This window comes from Sander lucioperca, chromosome 2 (assembly GCF_008315115.2).
Source record: "Sander lucioperca isolate FBNREF2018 chromosome 2, SLUC_FBN_1.2, whole genome shotgun sequence".
Lineage (NCBI taxonomy): Eukaryota > Metazoa > Chordata > Actinopteri > Perciformes > Percidae > Sander > Sander lucioperca.
This window is the reverse complement of record NC_050174.1, coordinates 39324156-39351025: the sequence shown is the minus strand read 5'-3', so window position 1 is coordinate 39351025 and position 26870 is coordinate 39324156. Positions and strand designations below refer to the sequence as shown.

General features: G+C 40.1%; 1 protein-coding gene across 2 annotated transcripts in view; it reads left to right on the top strand.

Moving 5' to 3' along the window:
- Positions 1-26870, top strand: part of antxr2a (ANTXR cell adhesion molecule 2a) — an 85697-nt gene that overhangs the window by 52037 nt on the left and 6790 nt on the right. The window contains exon 17 of one of the 2 annotated variants that reach the window (XM_035997283.1): positions 4914-5454. The exons of the other annotated variant lie outside the window; for it this stretch is intronic. Coding sequence (XP_035853176.1) covers positions 4914-4982 — 69 coding nt within the window. The 3' untranslated portion in view covers positions 4983-5454. Of the gene's footprint in view, positions 1-4913; positions 5455-26870 lie in introns of those variants that run through there. 2 annotated transcript variants of the gene reach the window in all.

The window sequence follows — 26870 nt, the reverse complement described above, 5'->3', positions numbered from 1 at the left end:
GTACTTAACATTATTTCTACCATGATTCTAAAGCAAGGCATCGTTTTAGACTGATATCCTTACTTCTACATTCTAGTCTTCCAACTGACTTGAGATTTTTAATCCATCACTGACAAAAGTAAAAAAAATAAAATGTTTGTATCTGCCTCGTTATTGCTATGTAACTTAAAGGTCCAATGTGTAGGAATTTCTCCCATCTAGTGTTGAGATCATATATCGCAATCAACTCTCTCGCACCACGCAGTTCAAAGTATTACAGCTACGGTAGTCTTCACTCTTTTTTTCTGATAGCGCCGGTCTCTTGCTCTTTTCAGTATCCTTTTTCTTTTTCTGGGCGAAGAAGAAGACTCCTGTTCCTGACATTTGGATTTTGAATACGTGTGGTCCTCCATGTTTCCTTCTTCAAACTTGCTGGGGCCGGGAAGCTACGATACCCATTAGCAGCACTAACAGCACCTGTGAGAGCAAAAACGCGAAAGGCGGAGCAGTATGTCCTGTATGTCCCTTACCGGTTAACGTATTTCAAGATGGCGCATGAATATGGAGCGTCTACCCCAGTTCATGCGAATGCAAATGTAAAATTTCAAGCCAATAGGAATACTTGGAATTGATGGTGGTGGTAAATATTCAGGAAAAAGGACAAGTTTGTGAACGGTGAAGTTTTTGTTAGGTGCTTGTGCCTGGCCCCAGTGGCCTGAGTGGATTTGGGACCAATTCAAGTTGTCTCAGACTGCACCTTTAACCTTTGTGTTTGTTGATATTACGCAAGGCCATCGCAAGGCCTTCACAACTTCTGCTTTTTACTTCGTTGCTAGGCAACTGAACCACTTTGGACATCTTGACCCTGTATGTCATATATCATAACTTCCTCTTGCTCCAACATGTTTTCATCAGACAAACTCCTGCAAAACAGTACACCTTACACAATACTTCAGTTTTATGACACACAGGGTCAAGAGGCCATTAACTATGACACTTCTGTGTAAAAGACACATCTAAGTGGTATAATATTCCTTCAACGGGCAACACAAATTTTGATAATGAACAACTTTTGGTTTCTCCTGTGTGAAAGTCCCTTGTTTGTTTGACCCATCCATCAACCCTGACCTCCTCCCTACGCGGACTTTGAAAGTGGACTTAACCATATTTGTGATATGTTTAAAAAACAAACATAATCCAGGACTAAATATGTTTCCTTCGAAACGTAACTGAGAATGTAGTTTAGTTGTCTGGGAATGTCATTTTTAGGAGACAGGGCTACCTGAAAGCAACATACTGTATGACTGCATAAATTATTGTCCAACCATTCGACAAGCAAAATCATATGCCATGTAATATATATATGATGGATAGACGAAGAAATAAATTCTAGATGAATGGGTTTTTGGAAGGCAACATGTCAGCCATTTAAAGAGCAAAGTATCCCTGATCTGTTGCCATACTGTACAAACATACTGGATGATTAATAGCACCAGTAGCAGAGTAGCTAAACCCAACTCACTACACCACTGAATCATATTTAGATACAGATTTAAATATTGGACTACAGCCATGCCATAGGATCAGCAGTAAACTACCATACTGGTTGTACTGGTGTATCAGTATGTACTAAGCAGGCTGGTCACATGGAAATGATCCAGCAGAGGAAATGGCTGCCTCACAGAACATCAGGCAGACTGATTATTGCATGAGCGATACACAATGACCCAGTTAGATAATGCAAGAGGTGAAATATCTGTGATGGCCACAGAACAGTGAGAATGGTTGAACGTTGTGCTCAATATTGGAATTAATTTAACTGACTTGTTTATTCAGTCTTATACATAAGGAAAGTATTTAGCAGCATCTTTCTTTGCATCTTTTGTCACTTGATCTACAGTATGTAAAGCGGAGCAAACATTTGTTCAAAATTGTTTAAAAAAACGTAAACAGATGCACACATACTCATCCTTTCACGCTTCCTCTTGTCGCATAACAATGCCACACTGAGTATGGTGAGAACATCTTTCTTGAAACTAATAAAAGCCGTCAAACTGTATTGTTCAGTGTTAAAAAAAAAAAAAAAAAAGAAACCCTAAGAAGAGCCAAAATATGACACATTCTTGAAGGTTTTCGGTATTACAGAAGGCCCACGTTTTGCTCTTTCCACAGCCGTTGAAAGGAATATTTTGGTACCTAAACATCTGATTAGACAATATGCTAATGTGGTACTAATATATGCCTAAAGAAAGAGTTGACAGCAGCACTAATGAAGAATAAACACAGCGTGATGCATGCAGGAGGACTTCTACATGTCATCAGTCAGGATGCTTAGCATCACAAAGATAAATACTTCGTTGAAACAAATGTAACACTTAATTTCACATTAAAAGCTTTGATCGAAAGTAAACAACCTGGCAAATGACATTAAGGTGAAACGAACCCCTAGATCAGAGAGCATGAGATTTCCTAATTAACAGGGGTAATTGGAATAAAACCATAGCGTCGCAAATAATGAAGCGTTGGTTGAAGAGATGAGGCTTCATTGGAAAAGGCTGAAGTTGGCTCTGCAAAACAAAGCTCAAAATAACAATCAGACGTTACTCGTGCTTGACATTTAACCCCATCATCACATTTATCTCTCCATGCTGAGGGGGGGAGGAATTTATTTAGTTTTTTATTATTTTTTCCTTCTTTGTTGCACTGCATATGTGTTGTGTGGGTTTTTTACTAAAGAGGGAGTTGGACAACAGGGTTAATAGCTTGTTACCGCTGTAAAATCTAACAATTCAGTGCAGGGGTTTGTCACTTTTTAGCCAAGAAATATAATTTCAGTTAAATAGTGTTTTCAAATTACCCCTGGATTTTCTAAGGATGTTGAAGTTTCTAGCTGCTGCTTAGTCTTATTGGTCCTAGTGGCTCATTGCTAATTCAAGCATCCCGGTTATTCAATCTTTTCAAACAAATCTCCACCGCTAGTAATATACATACATATAACATCAGTTTGGATAGTTTAGCACTTTAAAATACCAATTCTGTGGATTTAGAACGATTGATAGACTGTACAACCTTTCATGTTCAGGCATTCTTCAGATACATTCAGTGTAAAAATGTCAAATAAAAACAATTTCTTTAAAAGAAACAGCATTAACAATCCTAAAATGGACCTCCACCCAGGCTACAAGTCATCAATGCCACATTTTCTTAAGTATGAAACTATTTTTATCTTGGTTTCTTGTTAAACATTGTTCAAGCCATGTGATGCATTTTTCTACAGCCAGCTTGTAAAATAAAGTGCACTGCAAAACAATTTTTTCCTTACTAATTTAGCCTACAGGATTTTTGATATGACAATCTAATTGTTCTTAACCACTACCAGTAAGGTGAGATTATCTCCCCTAAAAATAAAAAAAACGTTAACATTAGGTGTAATTTTCTTGATACTACAATGTAGTGCAGTGATCTGCTTTATGTTGCAGTTATCTGTGTCCTGTTCTCGCACCTTGGAGCTGTTTTTACATTATCTAGCACATAAAGCAGCAGCAGCAGTAGTGGTGGCGGTGGGCTGTGCGGGGGAAGCGGCGAGCCCTGGGCCTCATTAGTCCTATCAGTGGACGGCCTTGTTAGCCCTAACAAGTAGCCAGCTGACAGCTCCATTCAGCCGCCGCTCCCCCACAAGAGAAGTGACAGCTTTAACTATTGCGGAGAGCACCGCCGATTTATGAGCCGCGCCCGTGCTCTCTTAACCAGATTAGTTCTTTTTACATTAACCGAGGAAAAGTAGGGCAGATGTCTGTATGACTGGTTGTAAATTTGATAATGACCGCCATGTTAATCCCCCCGTCTCCCCTCCATCCTCCCCTCCTCATCCATGCCCCCGCACGGCAAGTCCAGGCGTGTGTGTGTGTGTGTGTGTGTGTGTGTGTGTGTGTGTGTGTGTGTGTGTGTGTGAGAACAGGAAGAAGGAAGCTAATTGGTGGTGGTGGTGGCAGGTTGGAGCAGTAAACTGAAAAGTAGTGAGATATCACGACCAAATCCCTTCTAGATGTTCCCAGATTTCTCAGAATCCAAGGCTTCACTTTAAAACAACCATTTGAAACACTTTAATTTCAGAATGCATTCAAATGTAGTCCACAAATTGTTAACACTCCATTTTAATTAAATAGTTATTTTTTTATGAGCACCTAGTGTTTTACTGAAAATGTCATTGAACTATGAAGTATGTTACTCAAAGATCTTCCAACTTTTTTGTATACATTGAACACACACACACACACACATAGATTTTACAGCCCAGACATAACATGTCCGTCGTCATTAAATAGATACAAATATGACAAAACAGATTATTTTATTTCCAAGGTTTTACGTTGTTTTTAAAAAAAAATTATATATATATATAAAATTGTTATTATATAACTGAATTTACAACAAAAAAACAACAACAAAGCAAATAATGTTTTGCGAGCAACATGTCACCCAAAAAACAAAATAAGTCACAACAAGCTGTTTGTTGGATTTTTTAATATAATTCTAATATCCTTCCCGATTTAATGCAATTTATGTGCATGTGAAGATTCTTACTCTGATCTCTCCTCAGTCAGTTTTGGATTAGCTCTTGTTTTTCTCTTTCCTCTAAATCTCATTCTGCAGTGAAATCCACTTTGAACACAGCTTTATTCCCTTGCCTACAAAAGTATTTTGCAAGTCAATCAAGTATTTTCCAGTGTTGTTGTTTCCTTGGTGTTGTTTTTGGGGGAGACTGTCCAGCCCCCCTGTGTTGGAGGACTCCCCTTTTCCTCTCCATTAACTGATCGGTGTTGTTGTATTTGGGTGGCCGGGGCTGGTACCTGCACCCAGTACCCCGCCTTCCCTTTTGCCCCCTCTGCCTGATACGATCTAAACTGATGTCCTGCCGGTGCCTTTTTTCCCAGAACCCCTCAGACTGGTTGGAGCGGTGGCGGTGGCGCCGTGCGCCGAGCCTTTTCTTCATCACCTATTAAAATCAAAGCCTCGTCGTTTGGCGAGGACCGCTGGGATCTTGGCTTTAATTAAATTACATTATTGTTAACGTCAGCTTTGCCGAGGCCGGCTCTGTCGCGTGCACTTTGCCCTCCTCCTCCCCGGCTCACCTCCTGACAGACATATAGAGGAGGGAGGAGGAGGAGGAGGGGGTGAGGATCACACATACATGCAGTAATGTATTCCACTGCCCCCCCCCCTCCTCCTCCCCTCCCATCGATTATAATTTTTAAAAAGATGGAAGCAGGGAGTCATGTTATGCAGTGAATATGTTCACAGTGAATATTCAATTAGCCTGCTTTGTATTTTGTATACGTGAATGTAACGATGTGACGGTGGCGGCTAATATGTAGTGAAGGGCCCTCGGATGAAGCTACATGTAACATGGTCCGCTCTAAAAAGTTTGCATTTGATCACAGACGTGCGTTATGAATAAACATGTAAACATGTGAACCTCAGATTGTAATTCTCATACTGAACGCTCCATATTCATGCACCATCTTGAAATACGTTAGCCGGTAAGGGACATACAGGACATACTGCTCCGCCTTTTGCGTTTTTGCTGTCACATGATAAACTCACAGGTGCTGATAATGCTGCTAATGGGTATTGTAGCTTCCCGGCCCCGGCAAGTTTGAAGAAGGAAACATGGAGGACCACACGTATTCAAAATCTTTTTTTTCTTCGAAAAAGAAGAAGACTCCTGAAAAAGAAAAAGGATATTGAAAAGAGCAAGAGACCGGCTTTTTGAAGCGTGAAGGCTACCGTAGCTGTAATACGTACTTTGAACTGCGTGGTGCGAGAGAGTTGATTGCGATATATGATCTCAACACTAGATGGGAGAAATTCCCACACATTGGACCTTTAAAGCAAGTCATTAAGTACAGGTTCTTATTTACAATGGCAGCCTGACAAGTGGCAAAAACACTAAGAGGAAGGGAAGGGGGGCTAGAAAATGAAATACATTAGACATACACGGAGTTTAAAAATGTCACTCACCCCGAGGTCTTTGCTCTTCAAAGCATCTTTTGGGACATTTTTTTGGTCTTTACCCAAAGGTGACAAATGGATCTAAACTTTAAGTCATATTTTTTATATATATATATATATATATATATATAACTGAACTGTAACTAATGTAATGTAACTGAAGGTCATGGTTAAGACATGCGGTAACGAACACATTTGAAATCAGACAAACATTTTGACATCTATCTCCATAACGCTGAGCTGAGCTGATCATTCATGTGTTTCATGTTGGGGTTTTTAAATATGTCATTATTATTTTTTGTTACTTTTTTTTTTTTTTTGTCTTTAAACAGTAAAGCACCCCAAGATGCTAATTGCATCAGTTTGGATGGGCCTCCAGTGACCATTTAAGTGAATTAGCCGCGTCCCCGTCAGCCACTGTGAAAGGGTCACTCCTCGTCCAATTACTGGCTCCACCTCGTTAACTCCTTCAACGCCAGGGCTTTGCCATTTTTTGAACATGAGCTTAATTATGCTAATGAGCTTAAGCATGCAAATGGCCCGAACTCTTTCATCCTAAACTGTAGGCTCAACAGCTACTTAAAGACGTTTTAATTCCTATTTGACACTGATTAATTTTGTGTTAAGTGACCTTAGCTAAGAAGGAAAAAAGCCTCCGAGATTTCCTTGCTTCCTGGTTTTATCTCTCGACACATGATTGGTAATTATATGTATGTTATACTTTAGAAAAGGAATACAAAGTACCAAATTATTTCTTTGTAATGTCCTGTGGCTGAAAGGAAAGTCAAAATCAGTTAAAAACACATCAGCAGCTCTGCGGTCACACCATAAACAGTGGATTTTATTTACTGAAAATAATCTCTGTGTGACTCTTCACTCTATGTGCTGTGATTTATACTGATGTCTTCTTTAAGGATGCTGCTGAATGCTTTTTACCCCCTATCATTCCGGGGGGTTGAATCCTTCATACATTCTCACAACTGGTGCCTGAGTATCCCTTGAATAAATTACATTGTTTCATAATTGATTGAGAGAAAAGATGCAGATGTGACAATAGTTGGCAAAACGGCCCAGCGGCTAATTGAAAACATTCTTGAAGGGGTTCCAGATGTAGTTGTCCTTTCTTTTTTTCCTGTCCCATCTCATGAAATAACCCTTATTACGTTTTTTTTTTTTTTTAGACTTTTCCTACAGAATCAAGCATTCGACTTGATAAAACTTTGATTCACTCGTCTCTCCGTCTCATTTGTCTCACCTCGTCCATCCACGCCATACACCATCTTTGAAGAAGACAGCAATTTTACCGCCTATTTTATCAATATGTCATTTATCATTATAATAGATGTATCTGATGTTAATGACAATAGTTTATAAAACAGCTTATTAACCTTAATGACAGTGTGATCTTTTACAATTGATAGGTTGTCTCACCTTCAATTATACTGAGTAATGATGATACAGATTTAATTAATGCTTAAGTGCTCTAATGGCTTCTTTCATGACTGTACAGAGACTCGCCAGTGCAGCTTCACTGGCGGCTTCCTTTACTATTTGTTGTTTATTTAAATTTCTGTTTGTTTGGGCCACAATAGCAGATATTCACCCAGAGGCTGTCTCAGGTTAGAGATGCACAGGGTACAAATAAAATGAAATTCAGGCATAATACTGCAAATTAACTCATGCAAATTAAACAATAATTCCTCTTAAAGCTGTGTTTGCTGATGAACTCCCCAAAAAGATGGAGCTGTCATAGAAGTGTGGTTTTGCAAAACAAAAAGTATGTGTGTTCCTGAGTCGTCCCTTTGCTTCTCTGCAGTCCGTCTGTCTGTTTATCTGTGTCTAAGCGAATGCCTCGAAAGCGCCGTTCAATCCTACTGTTTGGGAGCACAGATGCACATTCAGTCCTGTGTTCTCTGCAGTCTTAATAGTGTTAACCCGTCAGCTGTCCCCAAACTGAGGACACAAGCGTCTCCAGTGTTTTCGCCACTAAGCCGGATTTTCACTCTTTCCCTGCGAGCAAGTAGCCAACAGAACTTCCACTCGCTTCTGCTCGTCTTCCATCCTCCTCCTTTCTTCTCATCTCTCTCTCTCTCTCTCTCTCTCTCTGTATTTCCTGCTGACGGCTGCTGTCTTTGACAAAAGCAACTCCAGATGTGATTTTGTTTTATGTGTTGTATGTATTATGTTTTTTTTGGTCACAGAGAAATTGTTCTCAGGCTCTGTTAGCCAGAGCAAGGAAGAACATTATATTAGAAGCCTTTCTTTAATTGAACGAAATGCTTTAAAACACCCTCTGGTTTCGACCTTACATGGTTTCATCACCAATTTTTTCAACTTCAAGAGCACCTTAAGGTTCCTGGACTGCATTTGGAACCGATCAAGCACCTGGTCTCAGCATTGTTTTGTGTGTTTGGAGGACATTGTTTGGATTTTAAATGTTAAAGTGCCCATATTGTGAAAAAATCACTTTTTCTGGGATTTGGGGTGTTATTTTGTGTCTCTGATGCTTCCACACACATACAAACTTTGAAAAAAATCCATCCATGCTGTTTAGAGTGAGATACAGTTTCTGAATGTGTCCTGCCTTCAGTCTCTGGGTGAGCTGTTCAAAATCGGCACGGCTTGTGACGTCACAAGCCGAAACGAGCAGGCTAACCGCAACCATTAGCTCGTAGCGTTAGCATGCTAACGCTAATGCTAACGCTAGCATGCTACCTCGTTCTCAATAGCAAAGCACTGCTACAACACACACAAGTTCACCATAATCTACAAAAGAACATGTGCGCCCTCATTTAGAAGTCTCCCAGCTAATCCTGCCTTGTAACTGACCAAAGTTGTAGAAACAGCCTTTCTTTTACTGTCTATGGAGCTAGCTAGCTGACATGATCTACATCTGAGCTACTGGGCATGTGCAGTGCAATCAAAGATCGTACAGAAGAAGAAGAAGAAAAGAGGTCTCACTCTGTAGCTAAAACAGAGACCAGGTGAAAAGAGGATCTGCAGCAGTGAGAGAGAGCACTGCAGTACAACACAAATATGGTGTTTTTTGAAAATTAAACCATGTAACCCTATTCTGGTACAACCTTAAAATACAATTATGAACCTGAAAATGAGCATAATATGGCTGCTTTAAGGTGTTTCAGATGTATGCATTTGTGGAACATTTGCAGCTCACATGAATATGCCTGGCTATTAAACCTCAATACTTTGTTGGTACAGACAAAAATTTGCCTGTTGTACCAAGTGAAAACATTTGGCATGTACAGTAATATCTGATCAGAGCCGTAATCTTGTTAGAATATTCAAACTTTGAATGGTTCCTGATTTGGATCAAATTTTGGCTAAGTTCTTGTATGGTGTTTAGACACCATTAAACATGTTAGAACTTTGGCTTCTTATGTTAAAGGAAAAATAAAAAGGATTCTTCAAAACATTCATATTTAATAAGTAAGGTATATAAAAAGTACAGTTTTGTGCCCTAATTGAGGTACTGTATAGGCACAGCATTTTAAATTATATGTAGCCAAATATCATACTTTTTTTTAAGTTATTTTGAGTGTTTCTTTCTCCGTCACAATATTATTTGTGTGTATACTTCTCTCTCAAATGCTTGAGAATTATGAATACTGTGATGGAACTTTGCTACACACAAAATTCTTTCTTACTTACTTTCTCTCGTCTCCTTTTATCACACACTGTCACAACTTCCAGTCTCGTGTCTTCGCCCTCGTCCCCCTCCTCCTCCTGCCTGCCCCACTCTCTCTCTCTTTCTCCTCCACTGTACATCTTTTCCTTCCATCCCTCTCACCGCCTTTGTCTGCTGTCTTGGCGTCTGACTTTGTCCTCCTCTGCGTCTTTAACACTCCCTCTCCGTCTCCATCCCTCTCTGTCCATTCACATTGGGACGAGGGGCATTGGGCGCCTGTGACAGTGCTCCTAATTAAGACGTAAAACTGTGGGCAGCAGGTTTCTGAAGGTTACACTGTCTATACCACAGGAAGTGATAAAGAATGGAGTCACTGATGACATGTGACGTTTTCACCGGGGATGATGCAAACCGCTGCTAATGAAGCCGGGGCTATGGAGGAGAAAGCGAAGGGGACAGGGGGCCTCTGTGCGTGTGCATGCGCGTGTGTGTAATGTGTGTGTGTATGTGCAGGTTTTGCTCCAGAGGCCTTTGGGATTTCAGGGCAGAATATTTGAGTCAATTAGACAGATCGAGTTGCTGCCCTGCACTTAGACTGATATATCCATTTTCTCATACAGTATATCTGATAGTCCTGCTGTCTACTGCTCTTATGATGTAAGATCGTTCTTATGGCTGGGTGATAATTCACAATTAACGGACTTTCACTGGGATCATATGATGATGTGATTATATTTTACAAAATTCCGTTTTTCAAGTTCATGATTCCAAGTACATTTGTCAAAGAAGTTACAAAACAACATAGTTATCCAAGTGCACACAAAGAGTTAATTTACTTTTGTATATATATTGTGATAAGTATATGTATGTATATGATAGTGGAAAAATAGTATTTACAATGTTGTGAATAGAGCTGGGTAAGTTGTATGTAAATGCTTGGTCAGAATCTTGTTTACTAATTCTTTAAACTGATATTTCCTGATATAAATTATGGAAACTTAAACTAACTTTCAGATACATTTAGGCATGTTTCTTCATTTGACACTGATTTATTTTTGTTTTAAATAAAAAAAAAAAACACATTTAGATCTGACAAAGAGCCAAAATGTTTGCCCATTTAAATACATAAATGTGTGGTTTGGAGTCAGTGTGCAAGCCTTGCACATGTAATACATATAAGACTATAAGGGCACTAGTAGTGCACAGACCTCCGCCAACGCCATGCTCTATCTTGCAATATTAATGAAAGTGAAAAATAAGTTGTGTATCTGGCCCGTGATTCGGATCCGCTCCAAAATTTATTAGGTTCTTCCTTCCACCAAGTTTCATGGAAATTGGGCCAGGAGTTTTTCCATAATCCTGCTGACAGAAAAACAAACCGAACCAAAACATAACCTCTTTGACGAAGGTAATGGAAAAAAAAACGTGACCACTAAAATATATTTTTAAAAAAGCAATACGGGGAATCATTTAAAATGTATTGATACTGATGTCAATGTGATTTTTTTTTTTTGATTTTTTTTTTTAATACCTAAGTGTAATTTAAGTATAAATATGTTTTACTGTAGGTTTTTTTTTCCAAATCCTTTTACTAAACTTCCTTTTTTCAAGAAAACAGTCAAGACTTCTTATAAGTCTATCGAGCTGTACACAAGCACTTATATAAGAAATATATAATTCAAGAATATGTAAAGAAGACCTGACAAAGTATTTAATGCCAGCTTACTGTGCATGGTTTTTTGATACTTGGGGGTATTATGGTTCCATCCGTAAAAAGTTTAAAAGTATTTTGCTATGTACTATTGAGACTGGAACTCACGTATAGTTCACTATGTCGATATACACACAACATACTGTGAGGGTAACATTTTGTCAGAGTGGTTAGGTTTCGTCTTGCAAAGAACAAAACAATGCTTAGTTTGAAGACACACCTGTTGCCATTCTGTATTATACTCTAGAAATTGATTTGAATGATTAAGTGACCCAGAAAATCGCGTGTGCTTTACCCCTTCAGGAAAACTGTTAAGTCACAATTAAGTTGTATCCCAACACACTGAGTTCCAGATGCTACATTGTTGTCATGTCCCATCACCGCTGTATGTAGTCTAGTCTGCTGGCTTACGATCAAGGCCTAAGCATCTGTATGAAACCTGCACGTTGTAGAATGTAAAAGCTGAAGCGCAAGTCAGGCTGCATTTTCCAACAGCAGCGTCAAAGAGAAATTGAACTGAAAAGTGAATGCATAAAACATGACAGCTGGCGTTTTACGAAATAATCTTGACACACTGTGTTGAAAAGTGCATAATAAAGGACTAGAGGATGAGGCGTTGCTGATTAGCATGCATGTCATCCTAACAGTACAGCTTGACTCCCCAAAAAACTTGGAAACTTGCAATAAAATGCTCTCGGCCAGTTAATGTAACATCATATGTGGGTCCTCCTGGTGAAATATCCTCTGAGACTTGCATTGTGCACATAGTAATGAATTGCATTGCCACCAACGTCGCCATTAGGAAAACAGCAGTTATATTAGCCTTTTTAATGCCTTGAAGTAGAGAATGGAGCCGCTCCACACTGTTGAATAATTACACTTAGTAATGAGTGTTTTAGATTAGGCTTCAGGCAACAGGGAATGTCGGTAGTTCCCAACATATGCAAATAAATTAACATAATGCAGATCACACTCAGATTTGTGCTCATGGTAGCAGCAGAAGTTGAAACGAGTGTTGGCCCACTGCAGAGCTTGAAAACCTGCTGAATTAAACAGTGCAATCAGTGTTTCTGCGAGGCTTGAAATCATGAAAAGAGCAGTGACAGAAACTTCTTTTGCACATGTGGAAATTGACATTTGGAGATTATGAGTTGCTAAGAATACTAGCTTGTGATATATTTCAGTATAAATAGTGTTCTATATCAGGGATGGGCAACACTGATGATAGAGGGGGCCACAAAAAATGTTATCCTCACTACCTGAGGGCAAAATTGTGGCTGTGCACTTCCACCACGATACTGTAACAGCAGCTTAGAGCAAAAACGGAAACGTAGAATCTATATATATTCTTTTTTGCTCTAAGTTGCTGTAATGCTAAACTTTCCCACTGGGATAAATAAATCCTATCTATCTCTTGGCCTAAATGTTGGCATATACTTAAAAAAAATTAATTAATTTGACCCATAGTTCTCTTAAAAGGCTTTTTGTTTTCACGGAAGACCAGGGCTTCAACTTTTTTTGTATTGATTGATTAATTTGTGCATTCAGCAAATGTTAGGTATTTCTGCTTGATAAATGGTCAGATTTATTAAAATGATTATGAAAATAGGTGTTGATTGATTTACTGACAATTGAGTAATTATTTAAGTGATTAATTGTTATAGCACATTGCAGCAGATATAGCAGGAAAAAAATGAGCTGGGAATAAACCTTGCCCAGACCCACTCTCAGTTACAACTGAGAAGGGTCTTGTGTCAACCAGGCTAGGTGACACCTTAATGGAACATTGAAACCACACATGCCCAATTTGGCTGCACAATGAGACAAACTCTACAGCATCCCACTTTTCTTTACCAGGCTCTACTGAAAGGTTGTAGGAAAGGGGAACGTCATTTTTAAATATACAGTACAGTATAACAGTACAATAACTATACCTGCATCCCAAACGTTGCCTCCTTTTGCTCGACTTAAACACACATCTGCTCATGAAAGGCAGTCATTTGTTTATAGCAGAAAAAAACGTTTGTCTGTTGATTCCACATTTTTAAAGAAAGAAAAAGAAAATCAGACACGTTGGAAAGTGCGAACAGGCTAATTTGCGTATATTCTGAAGTAGTAGGTCAAGGTGAGAAAGGCTCCATCACCTGAGATATCAGACACGTTGGAAAGTGCGAACAGGCTAATTTGCGTATATTCTGAAGTAGTAGGTCAAGGTGAGAAAGGCTCCATCACCTGAGATATCACACGGTTGTTAGTTGATGTATTAGGTTGACACTTACCTGGAAAGGATCCGAAGTGTGATTATTGACAGAAATACTTCTTCTCTCTCTAGTCATCCAGGATCACTGTGAGTGGAACATAAAAACATGAGCAAAGTATGGAGCTTTACGCAAAGAGAAATAAACAAAAAGAGTTTGTACTTTCACAGAAAATGTAAATGTATACTTGTTTCTGTATATACAATCCTAAACCTCAGATGACTTCTCATTTTGCAGGTGCGATGATTTACACAGTTCACTTCATAACTGTTTGTAGTTCCTGCATTTTTTCCACTCCTTTCTTTTTACATTATGTGGATTCAATGGAAATGCACTCAGAACATGCATTTACTCACACTTAACATTCCTGGTGCCATTCCTGTCCACTCTTCTTCCGATTTAGTTGAATTTCTTTCCCAATATAGGATTCAACCGTAGAACGTAAACACTGTCTGCAATACTTGTTCAGGAGAAGTTGGAGGCTAAATGCATGCAGTTGATATTGCACAGTGGATGCAGACACTACCGTTTTCTACCCATCGCTTCTAAGCTGGTAAATCTCACCCGCAAACACGACCGCAGTGCTGCAGCTCGACAATTCTCACGAGTTCATTGGTGTGAGCATCTGAGCCCAATGTGAACTCTAGCCCAAATGTGACACACTGGCTCTGGCCATATGCAAGCTTTTCACCCCTCCTCCCCCCACTGATACTGGTGTTGTGAGTACACAAGTCATGACTGTTGGCTGTGGCAACACTCTGACTCACATAACCCCTCACAAAAGATCTGGCCAAGCTCCTTCAGCCCAAGCTAAGCCAGGCCGTCTCTGCAAAAGACTCTAATTGATTTGATGGACTTGCGCGCCGTTCACACCCCCTCTCCAAACAAACAGTCCGCCCAAGATTTGTCTCCATCGAGACATAGAGGCAGTACCCGCCCTCTTCTCACAAAGCAACACAGTGCGAGCGCCTGAGAGGGCTGCGTCAGCCTGCCAAACTTGTTAGGTTCACTGGTGGGCCTCGGGGAAGCTTTGAGCATGCTGTGTGACGATTCATCGTACTGCAAATCAAGGCTCCCACCTCCATTCTTCTAACTCCCAGGTCAACCAGAGTAGACTCAAGTTCACAGTCGTCGTTTCCACCATCGTAGCCTAGAGCGTTGACTAGGGACAGTTGTGAGAACTGCAGTGCAGCTTAAGAGGGTGGTCCCTTAAAAAAGCAGATGTGTCTTATATCATCTGGGTTGATATAGATTGAGCACACTCCAAGACCTCCGCTAAATGTGTAGCACCCTGTGTCAGTCTTAAAGATACACTCCCTGATTTTTTTACTGTGCATAACTCAACACAGTTTTGTCTCAAAGCATCAACAGTGAGCTGGGAGGAAATTAAAGGATTTGGATGGGCTATTGGGTACTATACAAAAATAAGGTGTTGTTGGTCAAACTCAGAAGCAAACCAGCAACTGAGAGTCTATTTTGCATGACGTTTTTGCAATTCAAGCCCACAAGAGTAACCATAAAGAGGAGGCAAATAAGTCTGAAATTCACCCAGAAACCAAAACTTAGAGGTAGGTTTCTACAGTCAAAATGCCAGTGAATTTCCTGAGTTCCTGTAAAGGGGGAACGCTCTTACCACAATGGCAGGCAGTGAGGTGACGTCACAGCAGTCAAGCTGATGTGAGAAAGTCCCCATAAACTGAGAAGATGGGAAATTAGTGTGTCCGGATAGTAGACATGCTGAGCAGGATACGAGAAGTTAAAGAGCCTCACTGGTGATAGAAGTAAGGAAATGGGGTTATTTAAGTCAAAAGTAAAGAGCTCCAATCAATCAGGAGCTCTATGCAGAGTTTGCCTCTGTGTGTTGTCACATCAGCTGCACATAGACAGATAATAGGTTTTCACTAGCAAAGTACTGAACAGCAGGCAAATTAAGCAACTAGCTGGTGAAGAAAGGGGATCATCTAGCAACTAAAGAGTCTCAGGAGTTGGTGGAGACTAAAAGGAGAGTGAATGATGGCGTGTTAGCCATAACAACTTAACAAGTCCTTGGTATCAGTATTGTAATGGCCAGAGGCATTATGTTTTTGGGTTGTCCGTCCGTCTGTATGTCGCATTTTCAAGATATATTAAGGAACTCCTTGAGCTATTCTCTTCAAATTTGGCACAAACGTTCACTTGGACTCAAGGATGAACTAATTTGATTTTGGTGGTCAAAGCTCACGGTCACTGTTACCTCACAAAATGCGTTTTTGGCCATTACTTCAAGACTGCATAGACCAATTATGACAACATTTCACACAAATGTCTAATAAGATAATGAAGTGATGACATTTTATACCTAAAAGGCCAAAGGTCAACTTCACTGTGACATCATAATGTTCTGTAAAAACGCGTTTGTATATGTCAACATTGTGATAACATTCATCGCACCAAAAAATAAACTTCATATCTTTTTAATAGTCTTCACTACATATATTATATGAGTCTGAACAGTTATGGATGTAAACTGCAACTTACAAAATAGAGGCCTACAACTGCCAGGCTGTAATTTTGATGTTTCTGTGAGATGGTTTTGGAGTCCTGCTTCCTATATCCACTAATATTTAGTATAAAGGTAGTAGTTATCAGTGTTAAAAAATATTGTGCTTATGGTGTCCTCCAGGCTTAGTTTGTCTTATGCATTATGCAAACATGGGTGGGTACTCATACTTAGATGCAGTCTTTATGCTTAAATAACCTTTATTTAATCAAGGAAACATGTACAAAGAGAAGACATTCAACAGAGTTCAGTCACATATATGCTTGAATCGCATACACAAATGGCATAAAGGTTATTCAGTTTTAGTTCACTTTTGCAGCTTCACCTCTTCCTCAAAACAGCACAAGACCTGAGTGCAGCAGCATCCCGTAAAAGCTCTTAATTAAAGATCAGTTTATAGTTAGTGTTGAGCATTGATTTATCATGTTACATTTATTGTTAATGATGTGTCCTGCCTTTACACAGCAGTGTGAGGGTTTGTGTGTGTTTGGTAAAATGCCTGTTGTGGGTCCACCCAGTGTGTGTGGCTGCTCATGTCTTCAATGTTTAGGTCACATTAACCCAGTTCTCACAGTTTGTAGCCCATGGTTGAAAAAAAAAAACACACAAAAAACACACAACACCTCCCTGTTGTCAGTGTGGCTTCAGGCTCCTTCACGCTGTTATATTTCCAGCATCGCTGGCCGATGATCACATTATTTACCGCTTGTATTAACATGCGGCTTGATAAGCATATTTTCCTCAGTAGAGCTAACAAGATGCTTTATCACCGAGCCTTTCCACCCAGCGTAGCAGGCCGCCGCTGCACACTCGTATTTCCACCCTGTTAGTTTACAGCCTCGTAAATAACAACTTTTCTCCTGTTGAGATTTAAAGCTGGAATTTTTGCAGTAAAATCAGATTTAACTTTGAACATGAAGACAGATTTTGGTTGTGAATTATGAACCCAGAACCTTTAATGTAAATCAACTATGAGCTCTGCTAAATAAGCAGAACACATTTTAAATATACAGCACAACAACACAGAGTTAATATTCAAAATGCTAAAAAAAAAAAAAAAAATCAACTATCTGTCAGTTAAGTCATTATTAAAATTGTGTGTTTTGCATTAAACTTTGTGCCTTTTTAACTTTTTATTTATTTTTTCTGACAGGGTACAGGGCATCATCCTTTTAAATAAAGCTCATGTGTGGGTCAAAACACTTAATATAAATTAAGGAATTATGCAATGTTTTAAATTATATGTAATTTTTAAACTGATACTAAAAGATGAGTAAAATTGAATAGATTCACGTCAACACATCTTAAAATTTTATATTTTGAAAAGAAACTGAAAAGAAACAACAGTTTATTGTGGAACAGGGAATAAACAGGGGTTATCATAATTATCAAAAGGCAAAATCCTAAAAAAGAAAACCTTAAATACCCAAAATGATGCAGACTAATTGATTAAACAATTTAAAAAGGATTCAATGTGTTTCAGAAGTAACTTTTCTGTCTGTCAGAGCAGAACACTAATAAGGCAGCTACAGATGTTCATCTACTGGCAAAGATAAAATAAACCAAAATTGTCAGAGAAACTAATAATAATTAATTCATCAACCCGCAACGCAATTATCTTCTTTGTGTCTTTGATTAGACACAATTTCCCAATTTATTCTTTTGTTTTACCTTTTTTTTGTAATCGTAGTTAATCATGTCAATTGCAAGAAAGCGTTGCATGTTTTTGGCAGTTCACGTCAGCGCGTCATTAGCTGCAAAGCTGCATCTTTAATTTGTTGATTAACTCTTAAAAGAGAAACGAGGGGCTGTGATCTCTTTCTCGCTAATTGCGTCTGAAGGATCAATGATTCAATAATGAAACAAATATGAGATGTTGCTTCTTTTTTTTTTATTTGGGAAACCGAAAGTTCCTTTTGGTTTTTTTTAAAGAATCAGTTGGAGAAAAAAACCTGAATATTCATTGCAAATCAAATCCGGTCGAACAATTTAAAAACAATTTACACACACGGAAGAGAAACATACAAATAAAGCTTTTCTTCTGCCTTTTTTTCTTTCTTGTACTTATACAGATTCATTTCAGGTCGTTGTCGACCCGGACCAGCCTTCCCTTTCACCTCTCGACAGGGCGCAACGCCAAACCCATTTCCTCATGCATTAGTCTCATCAGGGACTTTAATATGTGCCACCCTGTAGGAGGGGAGCCTCCCTGGCACGTGCACAACACACACAAACACACCGCCCCATCTTGACAGCTCACTCCAATTACTGGCCCTCCCTGTCGCATGGCCTGCATCTCCACTTAGAGCAGATCATATGTGACCCTGTCCAGCATGCCGCTGGTGGAGGGGGAAAAGGGGGAACCATGCAGGGAACACAAGTAGTAACACACACCCACTCACACATTTACACTTACTGAAGGGACACTCTCCAAAAATTGAGGCCAATCAAAGAGTGTCATTCCAAAATGAGATCTTCAGCACTTGAAAATATATCTGCTTACTCGGACAAAAAAAAAAAAAGACTGGCATCAAAGTAAAGCACATTGCTGCTAATGATTCATCTTAAAACCTTTGTTTACTAATAGGTTTTTGAAGATTGAATCATCTGTGTTTTTTTAAATATTGACAGATGAATTTAAAGGCTACAAAGTTTAGACCAAATGGATATTCAGCATATTTATTTTTGGAAAGAAACTGGTTTTTTTTTATATATTAAAGGCTATCTCATTGAAGATGCAGACAGTAAAATGCTACTGCTATTGAAGATCCTGGATTAAAATTGGTGTACATGATCAGAGAATGGGTTTCTTCATCCATCCTCTAACATCTTGTCTGCAGAAATGGAATTGTTTGCTATAGGGGATACATTTTGCTCTGTTTCTGTGTGACACTGAAATCATGGATGCTGTTAATACATATTTCATCATCATATTTCATCATCAGTGGTGTTGGGTCCTGTATGCGTCTAAAAACCCTGAGGTTTAAGCAGCAGCAAGGTTTATTCCATTTAGCATAAAACAGACACATTTTACAGTGAAGTATTAACAGGCAAATATTGCACATACTTTATTTAACCAAATACGAGAGCTGTCTGGTTGATAGGGCCATGGCCTGGAGACATGATGTGAGCTTATGTTTTAAGTGCAGTTCTGAGTGTTTGTGGCGTCTCTCCTGGCCTCTCTGGGAGGACAGTTGTGGCGATGACACGTAATTTAAAAGTACAGATGAGCCCACTGGCTCTTTGTGGACGCTGATACACTGTGGCACCCAGAAGAAAAATTAACAAATGGCCCCCTCTTTATTTTTGGTTTGTGTTTGGAGTCCTTGTTCAGAAGGCTTGCACATGTTGTGTGAGCGTGTTGTAAGGCAGATGGAGCTTTTGGGACACTCAACAGCTGTGTGTTCACTGCAGAACTGGCTCCTTTTTCTTTTAGTGGAATTCGGTTGCTGCTCCAGTTTGCACGTTTTCATGCGAAGTGTGCTACAACTTAGTATCTTACTTGTGTCATCTTTTAATATTCAAATGCTTTTTTACTGTATTTTCTATCGCCAACTAGCACCTGAGAAACTTTAATCTATAGTATGCTGTTTTGCAGTTTTAAAATGTCACACTACAATTTGTCCAATCTGCCCACCTATCTGCTTTTTCTCCCAGCTCCCAAATCCATTTGCATTTTTATAAACCACACAGAAGGCTGAAAATGGCTCACACTTAAGGTATCGTGACCCTTGAGAAGTATTTAAACTTTTATCAAAAGAACACTGAGCTCCAAACTGGTTTTCAGTGGCCTCTTAGCACCATTAAAAGCTGTGACTAGTTCTTCCTACAAGCATCTGCTTAGCACTACTAGCTAAAAAAAGAAGAGACAGGGATGTTTTTGTGCTTTGCATAACCAAATCTGCAGCATGTGGGCGACAAAAAAGTCTAAATGTAAGTCTGTCGCCTCACGGGTCGTAAAACAGGCTATAGCTGGCTCACATGTTGTACAAAGGTAGCATTGTATCAGTAGAAGGTGCTGTCTATAAACTGGCTCTTCCTTGACAGACAGTGTCTCAGTCAGTCCATTAGCTGTAAACCCAGTTGTCTGGCTGGAGTGGGTTGACTTGGACGAGGGCCGTCTAACTCACTTCAGCACATATCAGCCCAAGAACAATCCCTCCTCTGTCTGATCCTCCTGGCACCGCTCCACGTCGATCCTCCCACGATCCCCCTCTCTTATGATTATTTCATCCTTTTAAATTCTTTATGCCGCATTGCCGTGGCATCGTCCCCGCTAGAGCAGAGCGGCACGTTGGCCATACCGTACATTCACACTACAGTTATTTGGACGGCGCTCCGGTGTGGCTCTGTCCCGGTCCCTCGGTTGGATTCTGCTCGTCCATTAGTGCCATCTGTGCCTTCCTGCGCCGTCTGTGAGGGCCCCGTCGACGCCAAAACGATTGGCATTTCTCTGGAACAACCAGAGGGACGGTGCCCAGAGCTTTTAGCTGCCAATGATGTGCACTTACTCTGAAAAAAGCAGAGAGGGTGGGTAAAAGAAGCAAGCAATGGCCCCGGCAGGAAACAGCTGCACCTACAGTACTGTGGCGTCCATGTTCAAGCTTCAGGAGATACCACTTATCTCTGCAACAACAGACAGCTGATACAAAGTCAAGAGCTGTGTCCTTTTAGACATTTTGCTGGCAGTAATATGCACAATGACTTGGTGCATGAGTGAACAGGTACAGGTTGACAGATTCTGCAACAGGAAACAGGAAATATAATAAAACCTGCAACCACCAGGTCATCATGCATCAGAAGGTGTAAGCGAGCATTCTAATCTTCCTTAACCTCTATTTTACAACAACAGACAACTTGATGTCACCAGTGCTGCCATGGTCGCTTGGCCATATGGCTTACCCTTTAACACAGAGATCTTCAACAGGGGGTCCGGGACCCCTAGCGGGTCCTCAGAGTCACTGCAGGGGGGCCTCCAAATTATTGTTCATTTTTGAAAGTTTTTTCAAATTAAAATGTCTTAACATGAATCTAACATTATTAGCAAATATTAATCCCCACTGATGATAGGCTTTCTGGCCTATGGGTAAGGTAGTCACTAAGGTCGCCATCTGTGCACAGATACAGTTAATCCTAAGGAATCACTGTGCCACATGTATGTTTAACATTAAAATAGTTATAAAATCACGGCAACAATTATTATTTTGACATCTTAGTATTCAATGCACTAAAAAGGTATATATAAAGGCTTTAGGCTGCCCTACACTTTATTGTAGGCCCAGTTTAATATGCAACTTCGTTGTATACAATATTAGTAGTAGGGGGTCCCTACTCTGTCTCTCCTTCAGTTAAGGGGTCCTTGGTTTAAAAAACGTTGAAGACCCCTGCTTTAACAGATTCATCCTTTTCTTTGGCGACCTGCTCTTGCTGCACAATACCTAGGATACAGACTGAACACTCTCAGCTAATGATGTTCTGCAGATCAGTGTACAGAAGTGCTGTGGCACAAGGGAGCAAATATTAACACAAGTCAATGACAGATCTCAATATTATCTGGTTAATGACATAAATACGGAATATGCCCTTAAGATGCAAGAATTTGTACATTTAAGAAGGAAGAGCAGATATCTTGACAAAAAACACTTCAATATAATGCTCTAATTCAACTATCATAAAGTCAACATACAGTTCACACTGATATGAATGAACAAGAAGAGAAATTACAACAAAGTTTTGCACCAAGAAGCTTAAAAGTTACATGGACCAACATTGTTTCCAAATGGCAGTAGAGACCTCAAGAAAACAACAAACAGAAACACTTGCTTGCTGGGTCGGACCAGAGAAGTGGACCTTTTTCTTCACCATCAGTTTCTCTTTCCGCTACTCAGTAAAATGTTCTCCTGTCTGCAGGAAATGGGAGCCAGCGATGCTCTGACAGTCTGCAGACCATATGCTGCTGCCTGCTAGCATAACTTTTTACTGCAAGCTGTCACTCACTCCCTCTCTGCTCCCTGGGTCACTGAAGTAGCCATCACAGCTTGATATCCCATCATCCACCACTTTAATCACACTAAGGCTCTCTATTGGAGGCAGTGTTGCTTTTAGGTTGGATTTTTTATAAAATATGATTTGATCCATCCCATCCAAACCCTATGGGATGAACTGGAACAGACGTTATCTCCCAGCAGTGTTGGACCATACTAATGCTATTGTGTCTGAATGAGAGCAAATCCCTGCAGCCAGGTTCCAAAATCTGGTGAAAAGGCTGAAACCAGAAGAGTGGAGCCTGGTATAGCAGCTTTGGAGCAGGAAAATCATCCAGAAGGCATCACTTCTTTTCCAGCACCTTCCAAGATCTCTGCTAAACTTCATAGTAGTGAAAGGAATGTTTTTTTTTTTCTTTTCAGAATGTTGTCCTCCCATGTACCTTATGTGCTTGTATAATATTTATTCATCTCTTTACAATGAGAAGAACTGCCCGAGTTGTCAGCGAGCATCATGTATTTGGCCGAGTCTCAGGTGGCTCTGATTTCCCAGCAGGCCAGATGGCAGCGCTGTGTGGGCAGTGTGTGTGTGTGTGTGTGTGTGTGTGTGTGTGCACGTGTGTGTGCACGTGCGTGCGTGGTCGAGGGGCTGTGAGAAGAGCCTTGTGGAGGGAGGATTGCTCACACCCTGGCTCTCTCCTCTGTCCCCGTGCAGCTGTGCTTCTCCGTCCAACTTGAACTTTTAATTTGTTCAATATGTGGCAGAGGACACGGAGTAAAACAGAACACATGTCTGGTGGCTGAGGCTCGACAGGCAGTGACTTGAAGAGGGATGATGACACTGTGTGGAGTCATTTATTTTTTTACTTAAATGTCTGCTGCTTCCAACATAGAGGATGAATGTTAATTTGACCAAGACATTTTATTTCTTGTACTTAGGGTGGATTGCACCAGCACGGATAGGTTTAAACTTAAATTGCGGTTAGGGGTTACTTTTTTTGTTGGCATTTTTGCCATTTATTTGACAGTGTAGGGACCGAGACTGGGGTATGACATGCAACAAAGGTCCCAAGGCTGGAATCAAGCCCGGGACGATGCGGTAATTTTGCAGGTGCTTGGCTACAAAGGCGCTCCACTCATTTATTTAAATTATTAACACAGATTTAAAATTGACACTTTAAATTAAACTCTGGGATAGTAAAACTCAGTCTAAGGATTTAAAGTTAAAACCACTATTATTACCATATAAACCATGATAAATGAGTTCCAGATCGAAATAATCACTGACAAAAACCCCATAAATGGCACCATTACTGCTACAGCCTCCAGGAGTAAATAAAGCTATAATTAGTGATTATGCAAAAATGGAAAGAAATATAAATGCAAACACGTCTCTTCTAAAGGTGAAACAGTAGCATAACTAGTGATGCACCGATTGGATACACCAGTCAGTTTTGGTCAGTCAGACTGCTTCTTAGTCCCTGTTAAAAACCCAAAATGTCTCAAACATATCCACTTAGGTAAGAAGTGATGTGCCTAATATTATCTTACACATAGAGAAATGATTCTCTTTGTGTGTCATTACCAGAACATTCCTTGTGATCTCTGAAACCTGGTAAGAAACCAACACTTTTTCCACATCTTTTCAGGTGGAAGTGAAGCAGCAGAACATACCATAGGTAGTTCATGCAGTAAAAAGTGGAACATCTACAACAGCTATATGATGCCATATTGAAATGCTGTTCAGCTCATTAACATTTTGTCAGAACAACAGTGTTATAATTAGGGTTGGGTACCGAAACCCGGTGCTAATACGGCATCGGTGCCTTAACAACCGGTATCTACCGGACCGAATAGTAACGCGGATTTCGGTGCCTCATTTCAGTGCTACTGAAATGCCAACGCTGCCCTCTGATGCTCCGAAACGGACGTTAGAGCCAACAGAAGCATCGCTGCACGTGATGCTAGTTAACATACACTTGGCAGCAGTTAACTTTAGCCTACCGTTAGCTAGCAGCTGGATTAAACACGGTTAAAATGCTGACGGCTAACGTTAAACGGTGTAACTATTTCACTTCACGTAACAGTCTGCAGCTGCCGTTGTCGGAAAAACAACACAGACGGTGAGTTCACTTGAAACTCGCCTCGCCAGCCTCGTGGTGCATCCAAAGTTATTGTAAAATACCCTTTTTTCCATTTAGTGGTTGTTTTTGTCAATTTACTGGTGAAATAAGTTATTGTTATTACATTATTAATAAGTCATTTAATTTTGACCATATGGCCTTAGCAATAAACAAGCCATTCTTTAATGTCGCCGACTGTCGTTTTTTTCTTTTTTAAATATATACATTTTTTTTTTTTATATTTTTAAAAGTATCGATTTAGGCACCGGCACCATTTTAAAAGTATCGTTTTAGCACTGGTATCAGAAAAAACCCAAACGATACCCAACCCTAGTTATAATGTGATGTGTTGCAGTCGTCCTGTTGCTGTTGGATTAAGTAAGCCCTAGATTAACTAAGATACTGTATAGGCTGCAAAGCTCTAATGTGGAAAAAAAGTCTCTGTTCTGGTAATAAAATCTTTCAAAGCCCGTAGCTTATCACTGCAAAATAAGCATCTTGCAACTGGATTACAACTCTCATGCTTGCAAGTGTTTTCACACTACAGTCCAGATGGGAGATTCGTTCTGTAACCTCAATGGATGCCTTCTTTCGTGTATCCTATTTTGGTTTTTCTAGTTGTAAATGTGACAAACAATGCAATCAATTAATATGACAAGCCAATACAAACATTTGGAAGGGAGCTGTGTTCATTTCCTTTCATGAGTCTTCCAAAAAATGCTGTGGAGACTCATTTTAAACTGGTTCTGAGAAGAGACAAACACATGGCAACTTCATGTTTTAGTTGTAGTTTTGATGAACTAATAGATTACCAAAGATTGTTTTCCAAATTCTAAAAGAAAAGTTGAGGGAAATGTCCATTGAAACACACGAGTGTACTTGATTCACGTTCTGGATCGGATACTACCAGACTACAAAATGACCTTTGAGTTTTCTAAGTGTGTTGATGTTATGATTTTAAGGTGAACCGACAGTTTGGGCACCATCCACCATGGAGCCGCTGTTCTAAAACCCCTCCGATTTAGTACCTGCACACAATGAATTGATAGAGCTGTGAATAAAAATATGACAAATTTTTTTTGGTGAGTTGGAAGACATGTCCAGTTGCAATCTACAGCTGTGTCCGCTCACTAAAAGCTTTTCATGCACTCTGAAGATGTCAGAACAAACATTTCAAACGCTTCAGTCAAAGTCAAAGTTTCATCTTCAACTGTCTCCAAGACATTGTTTACTTTAGGTCGTTTCTTGGATTACTGAATGATTGTTTGAAGATGTGGCCAAACAGGTGCGCCCAGCTGAAGCAGTGTTTGGACATGAGTGCAGTGTACACACATATCATTAAAACCATTAAGCTAGCCAGCATTTCCTGTCGTTAAATGACGTCTTTTGAAATGTTTGCACAACCTCCCAGCCTTTGTTGACTCAAGTGATCTTTTCCCAGGTTGACGTCAGGAAATTAGACCTATACACATTCAACATCCCCTATTTTGGGTATCAGACAAAGGGTGCAGACGTTGTCACCTACTCCAAATGTTTTGCAGAATAAAAAAATACAAAATGCAATACTCTGTAATGAAGTGAAGGAGGCAAATAGTTACCAGTTGTTCAATTTATCTTGTCTTAAAACCCCACCCAGACATGTGGCAACTGATTTGTAGTTAGATTGTTATTCACTTCTTAATCTTCTACTACAACTAGAAAGAAAAAATATTCCTCAGTACCGTCAGGATCCTTTTCCAAATAATATTTTAAAGACCATTATCGTTTATATTTACAATCTTCAAGAGAACAAAATAACATACAATGGCCCAGAGTTTGGTTAGAGCTCTAAGTGGCTGCTGTCTGTTTCCTAAATCAGCAGAACTCCTCAGAGTTGCAGCTCTGGGGGACTCAAGCTAGCCTGGCCCCGCCCTCCTACGTACTTCCGCTCAATTTTCATTTCCCTTCAGTACTCCGTCTGGGTTTGCGGTATATTCTTGGATATTCTCCGGCCAAATATTTGGCGGTCCAATCAGCGAACAGATGGAGTGGCTGAGAACGATGATGTTGAGGACGTGCGCTAGAAAGATGCGAGTGAAGCCATTCGGTCCGTTGTGGCAACGCTGCCGAATATCCAGAAGTTAAAGCCCGAGCAAGAACAATCTTTGCTGAGTTGTGTTGGTGGCCATGATGTTGTGGCCCTCCTCTCCACGGGGTTCGGGAAAAGTTAGATTTTCCAGCTCGCTCCGTTAGTGGTGAAGGAGTTGGCTAAGGCTAACACTAGCGATGCTAATGCTAAATATAAGCCGATAGTTGTCGGTCTCCCCTCTTGTTGCACATGCGCATGACATACGTCACGACCAAATGTTAGCGATTGGTTATGGCAGATCCAGAGTGGCTCTGGGCAGATCTAATAGTTTTAAACTTCAACAGAGTACCCACCTTCAAGGAAGTTAACACTTGTCAATGGAGAGTGGCCAGACTCTCTGTACAAATGAAATGTACGAGAGTCTGGTAGGACCAGGCTAGACTCAAGCTGCTCACGGTGCGAACACTGCGAGAGATGAGAAGGAAAATCAAACACATACACACAGTCACACTCTCCCCACTTCACTCCTGGAGCTCTGCCTCAAGTTACA